The 20900-nt window shown below is 37.2% G+C and overlaps 1 protein-coding gene across 4 annotated transcripts in view; it reads right to left on the reverse strand.

The window, feature by feature from the left end:
- SCEL (sciellin) overlaps nucleotides 1-20900 on the reverse strand; it is a 105869-nt gene that overhangs the window by 5898 nt on the left and 79071 nt on the right. For all 4 annotated transcript variants that reach the window (XM_080799545.1, XM_080799543.1, XM_080799544.1 and 1 more), the window contains 7 exons: nucleotides 19537-19596; nucleotides 19334-19393; nucleotides 19134-19190; nucleotides 11348-11410; nucleotides 5502-5594; nucleotides 4477-4548; nucleotides 2592-2666 (listed from right to left, as the gene is read on the reverse strand). In XM_080799545.1, the coding sequence (XP_080655671.1) occupies nucleotides 2592-2666; nucleotides 4477-4548; nucleotides 5502-5594; nucleotides 11348-11410; nucleotides 19134-19190; nucleotides 19334-19393; nucleotides 19537-19596 (480 nt within the window). The remainder of the gene's footprint in view (nucleotides 1-2591; nucleotides 2667-4476; nucleotides 4549-5501; nucleotides 5595-11347; nucleotides 11411-19133; nucleotides 19191-19333; nucleotides 19394-19536; nucleotides 19597-20900) is intronic.

Raw genomic sequence — 20900 nt, forward strand, 5'->3', positions numbered from 1 at the left:
AATAATTTTTTAAAAAATAACCAATACTTATAGAGTGCTAATCTGCTTTATGCAGGCAGTGTGCTTTCCATGCACTTGGCTCACTTAAATTCATTTATTTTTCACCACACGTCTTGAAAAGCAGGTACTCCTATTTTTACATTAACTTACAGAAGAAGAAACTAAAGCACAGAAGGGTAAGAAATGTGTTCCAGTCGTGCAGCTAGTTGAGTGGCAGCAGCAGGATTTGAGTGAAGGCAGTGTGGCCCCAGAGTCCCTGTGCTACCTAGGCCTGCCCACGAAGACTCTCAGGCTCCCTGTGGGAAAGTGAACTAGTCATGCCCGGGAGCCTTGATCCTAGGATCAAGCCCAGGACCAGAAGCAGAGAGGAGGAGGTAGGAGAGGAGATTCAAGTAGAAGAATATTGTCTAATTTTATACTTTAGGTCATTCTAAGCAACGTCTTCCTAGTCCTTATATATATCAATAAATATTTTCCTCTTTCAATTAACTCTAAAGGTACTTGGGTATATATTCCTGGTAAGCACTTTCCTATGGATAATTCATATACATACATACATACATATGTACACACACACTTAAATTTCCCCTGTTAAGACTGTTAAGACTGTAAGCTCTTGAAGAGTAGAAAACAGGCACTCTCTATTCTACTTCCATTCCAGAGGCACTGAGGGAGGAGCTGGGCATATAAAGAAGAGTGAGACGGTCTCCTTCTTTTCATGAGGGCAGCCAAGTGTATGATTCGATGATCACAGCGTATTATGGATACATGGAGAGAATTAGGAGATCGGGGCCCATGAAGCAACTATTCCCCAGGGTGGAGTCAGGGAGGTCTTGCTGGAAAAAGTGCCACATGAGGTAAAGCCTGAAGACAGAAGGGCCTTCAAGGTGAGTTCAGCGAGGTGTAGAGGGGCAGGAGAGAGGAATTCAACAGAGTGAACAGGATATACCCAAGAGGGTATCTGGAGTCATTAAACATCAGTCAATATTCAGAAGGAGCAAGTTCTAAAGGCCTGTAAATAATTGTGCAAAGGAATTAGTCTTTATCCTGTAAAGGGGGAAGCCGCTTTAAATGGGATTGAAATGCTTAGATAAGAACTCTGGGGATTTAGCTAATTTTGCACAACAATCAACAAAAAAAGTTGCTTGGCTGGTCTTACAAAGAATTGACTTTTGCTCTGAGGACTAAGAAAAATTTCAAGGATCACTTGAGTAACAGAACTGAAATTCTTCACATTAAGAGCAATGCTTTTGTGAAGAATGTTTTCCTTCCTTAAGTTAATAATAACAATATGAGCCAAGGGAAAGCCCTGATGTTGGTATTGTCCTTATTAAGATCATACTGTTAGTCAAAGATCTTTTTCAAAGCATTATGAAAAAAAAAACCCAAACCTTGTTTTTTTTTTAAATTTGTTTGTTTTTAGTTATCTAGACCACATTTGTAGTTCTAATGCTTGCAGGGATGACTTTATTCCTCAAGGCAGTGTGACTTAAAGGCAAGATGCTAGAAAGATCACTGGTACTACAAGATCTTATAAAAGAGACAAAAAGGATATAATTTTGATGGCTGGCCTATCTGTGTTTTTTGTAGCAAATAGAGCATTAGTTTTTCTTTTTTTTTTTCTGAAAACATTTACTGAGTACCTGCTAGGTGCCAAACACTGCATTACAGGCTGAGGCTGTGCATAAAAATAAGACAAGCCCTCACCCTCATAAGTCATATGTCCAGCCTCTGCTATAAAGAAGTACCATCCATAGAATGTTGTACATTTGCACTATAGCTGGTTTCCAGTGGTTGGGTTGAAATGCTAATTCTTTTCATTTTGTCCACTGGAAATCTGCAGGCTATATTATCATGAGCATCACCTATGTGCCCCGCTGAACATTAAATGGTAAAAAAGGATCACCAACAGCAAAAGCCTGTTATCTGTTTCCCAGAACTAACTTGATATGCACTGTAACCCCCGTCTTGAGAACTGAGAGTGGGCCCAGAGTGGGTCATAGCAGCACATCCACACAGCGGTGGGTAAGTGAGCTGGCTTTTGAAAACCAGAAGGAGGGAGGGTTGAGGGCATAGTCAAGTGATGCAATGAAGCCTAGACACTAAAAATGTGGCATTAATGGGGATTCCTGGGAATCAGCAACAGCCTAGGGGCTGGTCTGTGAAGAAGCTGGAAGGTGTGCCAAGCTCTGTTGGAATCAAGAACATCAAGTACATCAAAATCAAAGAGCAGCAACAGCCAGGAAGTCAAAGAATTAATTCCTGGATGCAGATGTTGTTGTACATTGTTCCATTCGTACATGTGTGTAACAGTAACTGTCAGGAGTGCCAATTCTAAGTACAACGGACAACAAGAATCACCAATTTCAATAGTATAATATAATAAAAGTATATCAAATGTGAATATAAAATATTATATATGAAAGTATATGTATGCATACATACATATATACATATACAGTAAAATACATAAAATATATATTATCTCTAAAAGTATATATACACACATATATGTGTCTATAAGTGTACATATGTCCGTGTAAGTATGTGTGTATACATAGTTTTAGGTGTGGAAATACAGACAAACTCACCTGTCTGAAGTCGAATAAACGGTCTGTATGTATTTTCCGGAGATATTCTCCTGATATCCATCCTTCAGTGATTTACTAGAAACAAACACACATGGACATGTGAGAATTGGGCTATTTCCATAGTCTTGTTGTACACACCGATATGCAGGTAACAAAGAACACACACCTCCTCATGCAGCCCTATTATTCTTCTCTGTGATGTTACCAACATCATGTACTAATATCTTTTTTTTTTTTTAATACAGAGAAGATCTAATATACAAGCCACCTCCAAGATGACATAAGTTGACATACCTACTGAAGTAAACAGAGAATAGGGCAAGAGCACAGGGACAAGGGTGAATGGGATAAGAAGTTACCGTTTCTCATGAAATTTATACTTGCCCCTCCCTTATTCATTTACGAAAAGAAAGCCACATGTAATCTAACAGAGAAAAGGAAATACACAAAGCGTGAACCAGTGTAAGCACCTACAAACATCACCATTCAGGTAGGGAAGCAGAGACTCTTAGGTAGAAATGTTGTTTTTACTTGAAAATACCCAAAAAAGAATGGTCCAGAATGAAAGCAAAAAAAAAAAAAAAAGTAATTTTAAGTTCTCTTTGTTCCATTTCTCAGACTGTCCCAGTTTGTAAATGTCAGTCTTTCCGGGAGACAAACGGAATCTGGCAATGCACTAACCAGCTGGCCGCTCATAATTGCTTCCCAGTACTTATGCTACCTGGAGTATATTACGGCTGGAAGCAATACATTTCTATTACTTCATACAGTGAGTGGTAATTCCACAGCCTTCCTCTGGGGTTTGTAAATAGGAAATTTCTCTCTCCCTTCAAACTGCCCACAGGCAGACTGTTGTCAGAATACATAACCCATAATGCTAAGTAAGAGTTTGCACACATTTGTGCAGGATACATACATATATTATTAATCCCATTTTATTGATGAGGAAACTGAGATGTGAAGAAATTAAGTATCTTTTGCCAAGACTACATGGTTAGTAAATGATAGAGATTCAATCCCAAATCTGATGCCAGGATCTCCACACTATACCGCAACATCAGTGTACAATTTAGGGAGAATTAGATTCGACAGAAAAATCAAACTTGAAGGTACATTTTACAAGGTAACTTATGTGTGGTTTGAAAAACCTTTTTTGGAAAATTGTCCACTTTCTGACATATAATGAAGTAACTTGAGTCCCTCTCCACAGATGCTCTCCCTTCTTTGAAATGGGCTCTGGTTAACACATATGTCACATAGATCGTATTTGTAGTCCCCATCAGTATATTACCCCACAGTTAGGCTAATTCTTGTTTTTGTACCCCCTGAAATGGAATGAGTTATGAATTAATGATCTTGTTTGATGTTTTCCTCAACATTCATCACCCCAAGCAGCAGAGTTTTGGAGATACCAATTCTCTGTCATTTGAGCCAGAGTGTATCTACTAAAAGTAATACCCCCTATTTCAGATTGGAGGTAAACAAGAGGAGATAGAACTAGATTTATTTAATTAAAGTGGGACTTAAAATTACCATAGAAATAATGGAGTAATTTTGTATCACATGATTTTATAAAGCTTGTTATAGACAAATAGTTACATACAATTATGTGAGAACTGACAAATGGTTATCCTATTATGTATACAGTTGTTATACTCAAGTATTTGATTCAGCCAATGACTATTAATGATTATTTGCCAAAAACTTAACATTGGAGCTATTGTAAAGAATTATGTGCCTAGAACTTAATATACTCTTAAATGGTCTTCTATTTGAAAAAAAAAAAAAAAAAGCTTACTCCAAAATAATAGCATCTCTTCTTACACACAGATTATTTCAAAATTGGAATAAATGGAGCAAAATATTTTAAATAAGTTTCCAGTACCTGTTCTCCACATATGTCCTTGTATACACAAAGGTATCCTTTGGTACTGCATGCCTGGTTTCAGCATTGAAGCTGCAATATGAACCATTTATTTAATGTTTAAAGTTTAGTTACAAGGATAATGAAAATAATTAGGCTGTTATTCAATTCAGTGCAAACAAATAGTGCTTATATATTCCTTTTAAATTATAACTTTTGAAATGTAATTGTTAAAAGGGTATTAACCCACTTCTGCAAAATGTCTGCATATCTCCTATTTTATTCTTAGTTTCCATTGTCTTGGCCTACTTCCAGAATGCTATGAAAATTGGTCACTCAGAATATCTGCTATAGAGCATGAAGATTATTTGGAGCATCTGTATCATACATCTTGGTGTTTGTTTCCCTGGTGTCTTATTCATATTTCCAAACCATCTCTTTCCCCACAAACCTCAAAAAGTTGACCTTAATGAACTAACATGATAACATCCAATTTAATGAAAACTTTAAATCTACCTAGAGAATCTCAACACCACTGTCACAAAGAGGCTCTTCAAAAAAAAAAGTAAAAATTTCAGGGAAAAATCACATTTACATTTTCCTCTCCAGATATCAAAACTTCCCAATGACTAAGTTTCTGACTTAATGCCTTTGTGTGAAGTGATTTACATACAGCCACTGATAAAATTAGAAACTTATGCATTTCAAAGGAGGGGTCAGGTTATATACAAGATGACTTTTTTTTAAGATTTTATTTATTTATTTGACAGAGACAGAGATCACAAGTAGGCAGAGAAGTAGGCAGAGAGAGAAGGGGAAGCAGGCTCCCCGCTGAGCAGAGAGCCAGATGCAGGCTTCGATCCAATGCAGGCCTCTATCAGATGCAGGCCTCGATCAGATGCAGGCCTCGATCCCAGGACCCTGAGGTCATGACCTGAGCTGAAGGCAGAGGCTTTAACCCACTGAGCCACCCAGGCGCCCCTATAAGATGATTTTTAAAAACAGGAGAGTAGTCCTGTCATTTGTTTTATAATTGGCTACAGTACCTGAGATTCTTCCTGGCTTCATACGAATGGACAGGAGTTCCAGTGAGCTGGTCGTTCAAAGCATCCGTGGATCCATTGACTTGGCCATCTAGCCTGGGAAAGCAAACGCGAATATTTGGCATTTCGAAGGCCTCTTAGAAGTTTTTTGTTTTTTGTTTTTTTAATTTGTTCAATTAGCATTCTTTACATACCGTGAACCTCATTATATTTTTCTGGTTTCTGTGCAGATACACGAATAGAATTACTCTCCACAGCAACCACTGTCTTACCTTTAAGAATGTGTCATATTTTCTAACACTAGGACAGAATACCTTTTCACCAAGGGCAAAAACCATCTGAAATTGGTTCCAATAACATTGTCACACCAGCTGTGCCACTGTAGAAAGCTTCTCTTGTGTATCTTGAGCTTATCAGCTTGATGAAAATTATCCAGGGATTGTTTTTGGAAATTACAGTTTCCATCTTGTTTTTAATGGAAAGCAATATTTTGAGGATTACAGAACCCTGACCTAGATTTCAGTTAACTAAAACATGTCACTATGCTTAACAAAGTGTAGGCATATTTTCTTTTTCCTCTGGAACAGAGGAAAATTTTAAAGCAGGAATAGCTTTAGAATTTTAGCCACTTTTCTCCCTGCAGTTTAGTAAACTCTGATATAGAAGAGATGTGAAAACCAAGAAGATAGTTTTGATCTTAATCAAGCCTTATCATTTTTAAACATGCTGTTCCTTCCATTCCCAGATAGCTCTTAAAGAAGAGGAAAACATTTGTTCACATATTATCTCTGCCATACAGAAGATCATCTTCTAGTTTTAGGATGGATGTTTCACAAAACATACAGCTACATTAAAATGATACTAAGTTGGACGCCTGGGTGGCTCAGTTGGTTAAGCAGCTGCCTTCGGCTCAGGTCATGATCCCAGCGTCCTGGGATCGAGTCCCACATCGGGCTCCTTGCTTGGCGGGGAGCCTGCTTCTCCCTCTGCCTCTGCCTGTGCTCGCGCTCTCTCTCTCTCCCTCTCTCTCTCTCTGATAAATAAATAAAAAAATCTTAAAAAAAAAAAAAATAAAATAAAATGATACTAAGTAATGAGAAAGTAGAATTTACATTAGAAGATTTTCTAACCTGATTATTAGAATATGTCATTCTAGGAATTATTAACCTAACTAGCAGTTGTTTGGAAATATTCAAATCATATCATATACAATACAAAACCCAATTTTAACAGATAAACTGCTTCAAAGAATAAAGGTTGTCAGTGAGTTTGAACTGTGTTTGTACCATCCTCGGCAGGGTAAAATCAAGTATCACCAGTTAGCAAAATCAGCAAATAAGAAAGGGAAGTAATTTGCAAACAGTATTGCTATGGACTGAATTGTCTCCCCCCAAAATTCATATGTTGGAACCCTAACGCTCAATGTGATTTGCGGACAGAGCCTATAAGAAGGTAAAAAATGTTAAGTGAGGTCATGGGTGGGGCCATAGGACTTGTGTCCTTTTAAGCAGAGGACGGGACAGGAGAGATCTCTGTGTGTTTGTACAAATACAGAGGAGAGGCCATGCAAGGCTGTGAGAACGTGGCCATCTGCACGCCAAGGAGAAAGGCCTCAGGAGAAGCCAAACCTGACAACACCTTGATCTTGGACTTCTAGCCTCCAGAGTTGTGAGAAAATAAATTTCTGTTGTTTAAGCCACTTGGTCTGTGGTATTTTTGTTATGGCAGCCCAGACAGAGTGATAATATGAGTAGCATTTCCTAGTTGTGCTTATAAGATTAATAACAATGCCGTCGTGAAGATTTAATTTTTATAATTGTGAATAAAACCCAAACACTAGTAAACAAATTTGAAATGTGGAACAACAAACTCTTTGATGGATTTTGCTCTGCCAGTAGGTTTGGAAGATGACAGATTAATTGAAAAAAGAGAGAGATCTTTTATTCTCGAGTAACTTTGAATGTATGGAAAAAGTGCAAAGACCATGCGGCCAGGCCGTGTCACCCCTTCACCTAGCTTCTAATACTAATATCATACATAACCACAGTATATTTGTCAAAACTAAGGAATCAACATCAGTACAATACTGTTAATTAAACTATAGACTTCATTTTTATTTCATCCATTTTTCCACTGATGTCCTTTCTCAGTTCCAGAATCAGAACCAGGATATATCTTTCACAAAATCATCATGTCTCTCTAGTGTTCTAGGGTCTGTGATTGTTGCCAAGTCTTTCTTTGCTCTTCATGAGATGGTGATAGATGTTACACAGGAAATTCTATCTTGATGCCAATAAGTGAGTGATCTATTTTTTTTTATTATTATTTAGAACCATAGAAATAGAAAATACTTCGGCAACCAGTGAAATCACCTGTAGTGCTTTTATTAATGCTACTTGGTCTTACCACCAGATATTCTGGTTTAATTAGCTTGAATTGCAGCTTAGGTACTGGGATTCTTTTAAGCCTCTCTGGTGAGTCTCACACGCAAGTGAAGGTTGAAAACCAACACCTTAGAGGTTGGGCAGCCCAACATCTTACCAAAAAGAGCACTGGTTCTCAAAGTGTGATCCTTGGGTCAGCAGGTGGTTGTGACATGCACTAAAGCTTGGGAACCGATACAAATCAAGTATTTGTCTCAGATGCCTTGAATAATCCTCATAAAGCAGAACTCATGACTCATAATGTTTGTTGTTAAAAAACAGTTTTATGATTAAGAATCTATTCTTCATAGAAATAAATTGTTGAATTATAACTTCCAATTAATGGTCATAGTTTTGTCTCGATTAAATAACAACTCTACAAAATATAAACTCAAACACTGCATAGGATCTTAGAGAATTCCTAATGAAATTTCTCTTGAGAAAATGTTTCCTGCAGTGGAAATTCACCCTGAAAATTTACCTATCTGGAACCCTCATGCATTGCCAATGAGAGTATAAAATTGTACAGCTGCTCTGAAAAACAGTCTGGCGATTCCTAAGATAGTTAAACATAGATTTACTATACAATCTAGCAATTCCACTCCTAAATATATACCCAAGAGAAATGAAAAGATACCCCCCCAAAAAAGTTATGTATACAGCATTGTTCACAATAGTTAAAATGCTGCTTAGCCACACAATGGAATAAGTACCATTTGGGAATAAAAAGACAAAGTACTGATATATGTTATAATACGGATGAATCTTGAAAACATTACAAAAAGTGAAAGAAGCCAGTCATAAAGGAACACATATTGTATGATTCCATTTATATGAAGTGTTTAGTATAGGCAATTCACAGAGACAGAAAGTAGATTAGCAGTCACCTAGGATGAAAGGTTGGAGAGAAAATGATGTGTGACTGCTAACGATATGGGGTTTCTTTTTGAGGTGACAAATATGTTCTAAAATGGATTGTGGTGATGGTTGCACACCTGCATGCATATACTGATTAGGAACATATATTTACTCGGACATCCAATTACTATACAAAGTGAATGCATTCCTAAAGCGAATCAAGTCTGTTTAGCACATTGGCCCAAGACTCTTATTTAGATTTCCATCGTCTTACTAGATTAAACTTGGCAGCCTGACGTTAAATACCATAAAACAATTTCAACGGATAAACATCTATGCCCCTACAAACTTTATAAATCTCTTTTGCATAAAGAATAAAATTCTTATTAAAAGCCCACTATTTTGTATCATACGTGTTAGGGTTTACTTCTACAAAATGTCAAGGTCTTAAGCTCTTGTAAAAATTTCAAATTTAAAAATTTTTTTTTTAAAAAGTGCTCTATTGTAAAAATAGTAAGAGAGGATTTGCTGCCATAACACTTGGATTCATCCTACCTCTCTGACTTAGTAACCTTCCACACTTAGTCAAGTCTCTTACTCTCTGTGAATTTTCTCAAATTTTTCTCTATTTGAGATTTACCCATTCACCCATTTTGACAGTCCTTTTTGCAGCCAGAATCCATTCCATGGGCACAAAAGTTGGGCCTAGAGATTTCTTCTTTCCACTCTTTTCTGGGTGAAAATTTTTATTATGATGGTTGTGTCAGTGCCAGGGTGGGGGTGACATTTTCCATTTAATTTTTAGATAGCAGAACCATGAGAAATTGTACATATACAGGATAGTGATAGAACTGAAGGAGAATAAACACCACCTGAAAACAGAATTCAGGGATCAACAAATGTCTTGTAATGGTGGTGTTACGTCATCTGGATATAGACACTGATTGTGCTAATTCCCATGTCCCTGGGGAAAGAGTGGGTGTGTTTGCAAATGATTCTGTCATCATTGGATTATGGAAGGCAGGAGACACAGATGAAATTGCTGGAAAGGAAAGGAGACTGTGCACCTTATTGTCAACCATGGTGTTTTCCATCTACGCACCATCTTTAATGCAGATGGCCAAACCCATACTGCCTTGCTTTAGGAGGCCAGACAGATCACGGAAAACTAAAGTAAGCTCCAGGTATGAGGAGGCAGAAACTGGGAGGCAGCAAAGAATCTTGCTCATCAAACAGATACAGAGTAGAGAATAAGGAAGCCAACAGGCAGAAGGAAGACTGGGAGAAAAACTGGGATGAGCCAAAATTCAGGGAGTAGCTGAGTAGCTGAGTTATAGTAATGATAAGGAACTAGGGTTAGTGTTCAAGGATTCCTGATGGAACGTTCTCTGGCCAAGAAGGAACAACCTTCCAGTGCCTCTGTGAGAGATCTGGGCATACTAGCATTCCTGCTCTTGAAGTTCCATACAATTTCATTTCTTCATTAATCTTTCCAATAAAACCCATTTTGTGAAAAAGCCACACTGAAATTGGACCATCTTTCAAATCATATTAAAAGAGACATTCCTTAAGCATACATGATTATTTACTTGTAATTTTTTTTTTACCTTGATCACTTCCATATAATACTCAAATTATCTGGAAGACTGGTTAATTGTAAGCCCAATCCTATTCTCAAAATAACGGATGTTTTTCTAAGATAAACAGATCCTACTGAAAATTTACCCTCCCTCATTTTATCAAAGGTTTTTGTGTGATCACAAGAAGAGAAGGCAGAAGATGATGTAGGGAAATTAAGGGACAGAAGGAAACTACCCATTAGATGCAGTCTTTTGTAGACATTATGGGGAAAAAGTGACCCAGATCTTTTTTGCTTTTCCACTCTCCACACACAATATTGACAATATCATTTCTTCGCATAAAAATTTTTTACTAGAAAAGACAACTGCACCTTACAAAGGTAAAAAATAAGAACCTATAGGTTTTGGGTCTCCTATATGTGTGTGGGAGGATTACAAAACATGGAAAAAAATTTAATTCTTTCTTAAACAGTCTGTAACAACAATGAAGTATAACTTCTATAAGCTATACTTTCCCTTAAAAAAAAAAGTACAACAATTTTAATGCCATTATACTCTGTGGTGTTAAGAAATTTCAAAACTAGGTCCTGTCTTGTAGCTGTGATGAATTTGTGCATTCTTTTAGCACTAGGTATCCAAGGAAGAGAGTCCCAGAGTGCTTTCTGCACCACTGAAAAACACCAAGCAACAAAAAGTAAAAATAAATCTTCACAGCCCAAGTGCAGAGCTTTGAATTTCCATGGTGCCTTTTACATGAAGGAATTGAATAGAAGGCTCTTTGACAGAAATTCCAATAGAATTTGAATTTTGTTAACTTTTTTCCATATCAACTATTAAGTACCCTGTATTAATTTTTGTATTTCAGTAGCATTTATAACTAAATACCATAATATAACTCCTCAGCAAATCTTCTAAGATTTAAGATTATATAATTTATGTAGACTTATATGGGATTGATAACAAAAAAGTAAATTATAATAACTCTTACCTTCCATTTTTGTTTTTAGGCACATTAGAATTTACTTCAGTTACATTTTTCAGGTCTTGGTCTCTATAGGAGAAAAATATAATTAACATGTATAATATATATGTATAAATATAAAATATGTATATTATATGGGACATTGGAAATCTGACATTGAGTTAATTGATCTATACAACTCATTTATAAAAGCATTGATTATGTGTGATAGAGAAATAAAGAACTAATGTTTTAGTAGTTTTAAGAAATCTGGTATGAAAATAGACAACCAATTTATAGTCCCAATAAGTTAACATTTAATGATTACTGACTTTGTGTCACAAAGTACTAACTATGTTTTTTCACACGGATGATTTCATTCAGCTCTCACAAAATCCTGCAGGACAGCATCTGGGGCTCAGGAAGGCTAAGTTAATTTTCCAAGGTCAATTAACTAATTTGTAAAAGAGTCAAGATTTGAGGCCAAGCCACCTGCCCATCTGAAATCAATTCTTGGATATTTAATTAGAGACTTCATTCCAGCTTTGCAGATCACAGAAACATGAAACCCAAAATTTTAGCAAACAATTCATAATGCGGAGGATAAATGGGACAATTAGATTCTTGAATCTTGAGCTACAGTAATGATCTGACATACTTTCATGATATACAATATCCTCTAGTATGTTATTTATACATTAGTTATTCATATATTTGGTTACAACACTGGTGGTTCTTGATTTTTTTTTTCCCCATGAGTTTGGAAAAGCCTTTGTCCTGAACCCGATTGATTAGGAGGCTTTTAGGAGTCAAAACAATGAAGTCATCTCTTTCCTGATTTCCTTGTTAATCAACCTTCCTAATTTTCTTTTTGTAAACTAGACTAATCATACCTAATTTCTTCAGGTTGTGGTGAGAATGAATGAGCTAATGTAAATAAGAGTCATGGCACAATGCCCCCAGTCATGGGTGAACTGAATAAGCCTAAGTAAATAGTTACTAGAAGTTCGGTGACACAGCAGTAGGCACCCTTGATTCCAATAATTTGACGGACTACCTTTTCATTTTTACTTCTGCTCTAAGTTTTTTCACTTTTTTAATTAGCATTCGTTTTCATAAATCTCCCTTCTCATCATTATGAATAGTAGATTTAAATAAGATTATTATACATGGAATCAGAGTATGGATTATCACTCCTGAAATTAATATTGATAAGGATGAAAAATACTATAAAAAGTTCTTGCAGTGTAACAAGGTGTAATGCTCTTTTTACATAACATCCAAACCATCGATAATTGATCAATCTGTAAATTAGGCAGTATTCCATAGCCACACTTAAAGTTCACATTTAAAATACTAGCTGCATAATTTTGAAAATGTAGAAATTAGTTAATTATTTTTCACACGAATTATAGTCAGGAAAACATGCTAATTAATACATGTCAAAAGCACAGATTTCAGAAGTAGTTCAGAAGTGTCGCAATCCTTTGATGCTGCAGTCTGAATGATGTAAAATTCAGAACTTACTCCCTCAACATAACTGCTAGAACCATGTAAGGAAACCTCCCAGATCACATCGTTCAAATTTGGAAATGGAGACAGAAGGCTTTTGTTGACACCCTGATGGTCCTTGGCTCCAGATTATTAGAGCTACCTCCTTGGCCCCAGGGACCACTGTACTATTTTAATAACCTGGCATTAAGTGGTCCTCCTTTTATCATTTTAAAATAATACTTTACTAAATACTTGGGGGATAGTGAAATAAAATGAAAAAATGAACCATAATGTTATATAATCCACTCTCTTAGGAGTGCCAACTGGGATGGTTGGCAGTAGTAAATAGTGAGATCACCAGAACTGTGAATCTTGGAGGAATTAGAATGTTGTCCCAGCAAATGATTCTCCTTCCACTACTAACCTAGGATGAGTGCCATTTTTCAAGGACACTGGTGGTTTTCATTACAACTTGGGAGTAGAGGCTCATTACCATGGCCTTGCATGGCCCTATACATGGAAGCTTCTCCATGTTCCATACTGAAATAGGAAATTAAGCTTAAATTCTCTTTTTCTACTTCCCCAGGGGAAATCTTTAACTACCTTACCTAGCTCTGGGAAAAGATATTAAAGGGGTCCGAAGGGGAAGACATTAGACTCTGAACCTTTAAGGCAGTCAGCTCTACCCACATCTAGACACAGTGTTCACTATGACCTAGTAGAAAAACATCAGTAAAGGCAGTGATGGATATTTCATCTCCATTGGTGTCAGTCACCTGGAACCTGCCTTACTTCATCCTGAATTACATATATTTCTTTTTTATATACAGCTCTCAACTCTGGCTTTGTTTCCTTGTTTGGGGATGTTGTTATGGGTCAAATTTTCTCCCACCAAATTCATGTTGAGGTCCTAATGCTAGTATGGTCAGAAAGTGACCTTCTTTAGAGATAGGGTCTTCACACAGGTCATCAAGTTCAAATGAAGTCATTGGAGTGGGCATTAATCCAGTTGGACTGGTGTCTTTACAAGAAGAGGAAATTTGGTTGAAGACACACACAGATGAAAGACAACGTGAGGATACAGGATAAAGGCAATCCTCAAGAAGCCAAGGAGAAAAATATAGAGTCTTCTTTCTCAATCTTCAGAAGGACCCAATCCTACAGACATCTTATTCTTAGACTTTCAGCCTCTAGCACTGTGAGAAAATTTCTATTTTAAGCCATTCTGTCTGTGGTATGTGTTATAATAACCCTAGAAAACCAACAGAGATCTGCTTCTGCCCTCACAACACAATTACATTTAGTTTGTTAGTCTGATCCTGGACATCCTCACTTTTGCTGGTACTTGCAATTTGTTCTGGCTGCTGCAGATACTGGATCTTTGTGTATCCTCCCACCCTTGCCTCAGGACCCAAGCCTTTTTGGATCCCAGCTATCATGAGGGAGAGCAGGAATGAGTTTGGACCTGAGGAAGAATGGAAGTTAGCAGATCTAATAACTACAAGTAGGTGACTCAAAATTGGAACCTATGCACATCTTCAAAGAAGCATGCTCCCAAAGTGATGTAATTATGAACCATCGAGTAAGCCATAGTATTAATGGTTTCATAGAATTTTTGGTGTTTTTATTAAACAGCATCACATAACAAGTTTGATAGAGTGAACTGTAAGGTTTTATTCTGAATAATCTATACCAATATTTAAAGCAAGATGAAAAGTTCCAGACTATGAAAAGCACAGAATGTGTATTTGCTGTGGTTGTTCACCCTGACTGATGTCATCAGCTAGATCTGAAGATCCAATAAAAGAAGATCAGATTGCCCACAAACTTCTCAAGTTGAAGGATATAAAAATAAATTTTCATTCTTTAATTAAGAACATATCTACTGCATCCTGTCTTTTACACTATGGTGGAAAATGAAACACTGTGAGCCAAAGTGTGACAAGAGGATTTTTATAGAAGCCCAGCGCCATGCAACAGGGTGGAGCAAAAGCTTGACTGTGAACCCTTTCCATGGCAGTTGCAGTGGAAGGAAGACCTGTGTACATTTATGAGCAGTTGGAATTAGCTCCAAGGAACGTTCTCTGTGGACACAGTGAGAAATGCTAAAAAGAAATTTTAACCTTTGCAACTAAAAAGGTTGTTTTAAATGTAGATTTGAAAATTTGGGGGAGGGGGAATGAGTCATCTGTTACGTAGTGTCATAGCACAACTTTTGAATATAAGCCATTTATCCTTGCTATAGTAATGTAATTTGTTTTCCACTGTCTCATTAAGGAAGATGACACGTCCCTTACAGATCAGATTAAGAAAAAAATAGGTACTACTATGTCTGGTATTATACAACTTCTCTTGAGATAAGCTCTGCATGAGAGAAAGTTAACAGCTCACTCACCACTGCTCTTCCTCTCTCATGAGGGTGTGGGAGGTATTTATTAAAAGCTGCAATATGTTTCTCTCTCTACAGCTTACTTAAATTGCTTTTGTAGAGTACCAAACACATTTGCAAAATTAAGAGCCTCCATATAAAAAATTTACTATGGCAGTTCTTTTGTGCCAAGAACTAAATCTTAGGCATTAAGCTTTAGTTCAAAGGGAATATTTGGCTCTCTGAAAGGAGTATAGAATACAGTGAGATAACTGGTATAATTCTTCAGTTCTGTTGACACAGCAAAATGGGCTCAATTTATATATAGTTCTTTTCAATGAGAGGCTTTAATATTTTATATTTAAGAAATTAACATGTCCATAGAGAAATTGGACAACATAGGTATTTTAAATATAAGATGTAACCAAGAATTTTAGTGACTCTAATTCACCACGGTTGATTGAGATTATGTCTCGAGCAAGAAATAGTCATTGGCTTAAGCAAGCAGACCAATCATAAGATATCAGATTCCTTCAATCTGATTTCACTCCTGGGGGGCTCAGAATGTTAGACCTGGAAAGCAATAAGCTTTAGTAGCTGGATGATCAAAGGTCCTCTATTAGTTCGAGATTTTGGCCTTTGATTCACAAATTCACAAATTTGTTAAGCACCTAATTGGGAGCAAGCATTATATTCTGCATTGCAAATAAAGAAGGGAGTAAGACAGACCCAATTCTTGGAGATGACTAAATAATAATTCCCTCTATGAGACAAAAGCCATGGGATAGGAAGTTCAGAGAGAATTTCTAGAAGAAGCACCTGAGACAGGTGTGGTGGGTCCAGGGGACCTCCCAGAGCTAAGTAAGAGATACCTATTTTGAGACCTAAGGGATAAGTAGAAGTTAGTGCAATACAGATGAAGGATGGGTGGGGTTTGCTGGTGGGGGGAGCATGATGGGAGGTAGGCATGGGAAAACCTGTGGAAGCAGGATGAGGTAGACTGGAAACCATGTTAAGGAGCATGGTCATTGTCCAATGGTAATGGAAAGCCCCTGGATTTGATCAGAATGACATGATCAGATTTGTGTTTTAGGAATCTATACTGTTGCCAATGGATTGAAGATCAGGAGGCAAAACTGACAGTAGAGGGGCCAATTAGGAGACTGATTTACAATCCGGTTATGGTAGTATCAGGGAAGATCAAGTGTCTTAGTTCCTGAGATAGAAGCATCCAAAATAGCCTATTGATTACATGGGGAATGAAGCACTGGAAAGAGTTGAGGTTATCCGTCCCCCGCCAAGCTTTCTTTCTTGAGCAGATATATGAGAAATCTGCATCTGGAAGATAGCAAGATACTAAAACTTGGAGGTGTATGTTTTAGCCAATAGGAAGCCCTTAAAATATGGAAGTGCAATAATACAAATACTTCAGAATATTTTTTTCACTTCAGATGAAGGATGCCTTTTCTAACTGTAAAGGCCTAAGTGGCACTAGCTGCTTTTCAATCTTCATTTGGGAGCAGCCGTTTATAGGCTACAGATAATTGAATGTCTTCCTTTTATGTTGGTTCATGAAAATGTGAAACTGTCCCTGCTAAAAGCCATGCAGTTTCTCCCTGAATAAATGAAAATTCTGTGCACATCTGCATTTGTTCAAGTTGTTGTGTTCCTAGAAGGAGCTCAGGGATACCTGCTTACATTTGGATCGATGACCAAAGTTTATTCTGCCTCTAACTGTGAATTAAATATACAGCAGCTGGAAATGTCAGCAAAGTCACATAAAAAGGACTCTGATTCACTGCTGTTCTATTATTAAATAATCGGTGCTCCTGTCACATTGAATTGGATGTAAAAGTGCCTGTGGCTGTTATTCCTCTGGGAGACCCTTTAAAATGCCCCTCTCCCACCCCCTCACCCCATCCTCCCCCAGCCCTGCTAAAATCAAGTGGGTATGACAGATACATTATAGTTGCAGGTGGCTGTGCCAATTGAATGAAATCACTTTTTTCAAATATGCAGCTTTCCTGTTCGTCTGTTCTGCTCTAATTCTTGAACAACCTGGCTGGTCATCATTAAATCTGGTATCACCCCTAAAGAACAGTGATACATTGCTTAGGTTATATTCATGGATCAACCTGCCTTCTGAAAGCAACATGATGGCCAATATTTTAAAATTTCCTTTTCTTAGGAATCTCATCCATATAGGGAAAAGTCTTCTTTCTATAGAAATTGTTCTAGAAGTTGCTGAAATATGAACTACCTTTTTATAAAATTAGGGTCTTCTAATAAACAATAGGCAAAGAAACATTTATGAGAAAGTTGCCATTGTCTGTCAACAAAGCACATTTGCCAGAGGGAGGGAGGGAAGGAAGGGAAAGTGAGATAAAGGGGAAAGCGTGTGTGTGTGTATGTTTGTGTGTGTGTGTGTGTGTGTGTGTGTGTGTCAGAGACAGTAGTACATTTTGTGGAATTTGAGGGAAGAGTTGGCTACAGTAATCACTGTTAGTGATTCTGCAAGCAGTTAGTAAACCTAACCACTTCCAACATGGTGGGGAACCTCCTCATACTGTTGTTAATGAAAAGAAAAATCTGTCCCCACCAAAACCACTATGAAGAAATGGTTTTACTTAACAAAGATATTTCCATACAATTCTCAGTGGCAGGGTCAGCAGAAGTCTGCTGTCATTTCAGCTATTAGGAAACCTCTAGGAGACTACTTTCTCTCCTCCCTGTCACTTTCATGATAACTTTCTAGAATAAACGTTTCCAATTAGCTTTGGCTGCAGAGTGGGAGGTGGGGACTTAGAAGGGAAGACACTGTGGGGAATATGAAGGGTGGACAGAAAAAGGGGGTCTGAACTGCTTTGGCCACAGATTTTTTGTTCTTCTAGAGAGTGACATCAGAAAGGTATGAGTTTAGATGTTTAGATCCGGGATGTGTTTTCTTTCTTAATAAGGTCATTTAATGTCTTTGAGCTACAGTTTCCTCTTCTATAAAACAGGGTGTGTGAATAAATTTCTCTTGGGTAGTTGTAAGAATTAAATGTATAGAAATTGCCAGTCACACGAGAGGTGCTCGATAAATGCTACTCTCAGTAGGGATGGCTCTTCAAACCTCTTTATGCACGCCTACTCCAAAGACCCCAGCAGCACAGTGATAAAAACATACAAACAGAAATGGCAAAATCATGCACGAATGTAGACAACAAACTAAGAGATAGAAGAGCTGGGCCAGTGAGTGTGCATTACAAGGTCTTCTTTCTCCCAGCCGGTCCGCAGCACTTTTCCCTAGGTTAACTTGCTCTCTTGAGCTTAGAATATTGAGACTATAGTTCTCAGCTCTGTGTTTATCATGATAACATTGCGGACAATTTGAATTTGAATTTCTAATATAATTTACTCTGGGTCATTAGCTAATATTATCTTATTAGCTTATATTATCTTATTGTTTATTAATAAAGGACTTTAGGTGAAAGATGTCACATAAAGATAGTAAATTGTAAGATATTTGCAGAACTCAAACTGGAGGTTCACAGACAAAATCTGCTGTAATATTTTGTGAGCCCGCAGAGACTGCAAACCTGTGATTTTTGAGGACCCTAAATATCCTTTCTGATGCTCTATAGTCATCCATATAAGCCACCAGTTTGGTTCAATTCCTCAAAATACTTTTCCCCCTGATTTAACACTCCATTTGCTACAGACAAGGAACACTAAGTTGTCTTCCTGCAAATAAAAAGTCAGAACTGAGTCAATAGTGGTTTGATTGTTGATTCCAGAAGAATGCAGCATGTTTCCCTGCTGACAGGAGAAACATGATTTATAGTTGTGTCTTCACTTGAACACTAAAGAAAAAGAAAAGAAAAACTCTCTTTTTTGGGGAGAGAAGGAAACAAAATTCCTAACTAGAACGTTGAGACCTATCAAGATAACTTAGGCAAAGTCATTTACCGCTCAGGGTTTCTGAGAGATGAAGATTTCACTTTAATGAGATTGTCCAAGCCTTCACTGTTTGAAAGAGGAAAAAAAAAAAGTTCAAATTAGGGATAGGTTTTTGGTTGGGCTAGATCAATAAAGCAACATTATAAATCCACTCCACCCAGGGGCAACAGACAGATGAGAACATGAAATGACTGCTTTTATCTGATTACCTCTGACTGCTTCTGGTCACTGCAAGATTCACTTTGATGAGGTTATCCAGATCCTGGTTTCTTTAAATAGAAAAATAAAAGGCGAGCAGGTTAATGATAAAGTTCTTTCGGCAGGAGCATTCAGGTTACAAATCTGTTTGAAATAACAATAAAACAAAACATTCTTCCTGACCAACGCACAAAAATGAATATAGATCTGTTACCTCCGGTTGTTGGTGAGAGTTTCAGGATTCACTCTGATGAGCTTATCAAGATCTTGATTTCTTTAAGTGGAAAAAAATTTAAAGAAGTTTGTGTTAGAGAAAATGCAGGTTCAAGTTGGCTGGAATTAGAAGAAAAGATTAGCTATCTTATCGTTTAGTATGATACATACTGGTTTGGCATAGAACAGCCTTGAAATAAGTTTTCTAGCTAATTTAGGGGGACAAATTATGCTGGATTAGAAGAGAAGCTGCTCTGACTTTACATACTTCATAGCCGGAGCACATCTACAGGGGCACGCTGGCAGGCATTCACAGCAAACATCTGGTGATTAACAACTTTGCACTCTGCAGTGTTTAGCATTATGAAGATACATGCTGATTTTCATGTCCTTTTCCTTGTTATTTTTAAGATCATATTCACCAACTGAAGATATTTTTTTAATAAGCTCTAAAATTGGGATTATACTTAGCCTAAGGCTTGGCATGGAGAATCCCAGCAATCCATTAAATTGGTGACTTTTTTTTCCTTTACAATAACTAAAAAGCTGAATTAAACACAGCTGTTCATGGCCAAATGACTTACAGACTCTGAAGACTGTCCACTTCCTACTGTAAGCCCCAACAGTTCCTTTTCTCAGTCATGAACAGTATTTCTCCCTACATAGTTTGCTGCCATTCACTGCCTCAGTATAATACCTTGTTTTAAGTGATGATTTTTCAAAGTGTTCCCTTAAACCCCCTTTTAATACTTATTCTGGGAAATAAGATAGCCCGTCTTGGCAAGAAATTGCAGGACTGAGAACACTGACTTTTCCGTACCCTCTTGGACAACAACCTGCCTGTGTCCCCTTTCCCACCCCCTCAGCAGCCCTTTTGCCTTATAGAAAAATAAGAGACATTTTACCCATCAAAAAGATTGAAACAAAGTTAAGAACTGAAGGGAAGGCATTTAGAGCTTCATCACCAAAAAGTTCTAAGGAAAGTTCTGCATTTCCCTCCCTCAGCCCTAACGTTTCCATAGAATGTGCTTCCCAGCTCCTGGCTTCACTCAGTTTCTTCTCAGATTTTCATGATAGACAGAAAGCCGCTAATTGAAAATTTATTGTTTTGAATTATCTCCAATATAGTATTTTCCACTAAAGATAATCAACTGGTGTCTACAAATACTATTAAAGGAATGATAACATATGACAGCTATCCAAAATACAATTTCTGTATTTATGATAACATATGACATATGTTATATACATATAACATATATATACATATAACATATGACAGCTATCCAAAATACAATTTCTGTGCCTAAAAGACAATAACCTCTGAAGTGAGGGTATTGTATACCTCTAACTAAAGTAACACTG

The sequence above is a fragment of the Martes martes genome (assembly GCF_963455335.1).
Source record: "Martes martes genome assembly, chromosome: 3".
Classification (NCBI taxonomy): Eukaryota; Metazoa; Chordata; class Mammalia; order Carnivora; family Mustelidae; genus Martes; species Martes martes.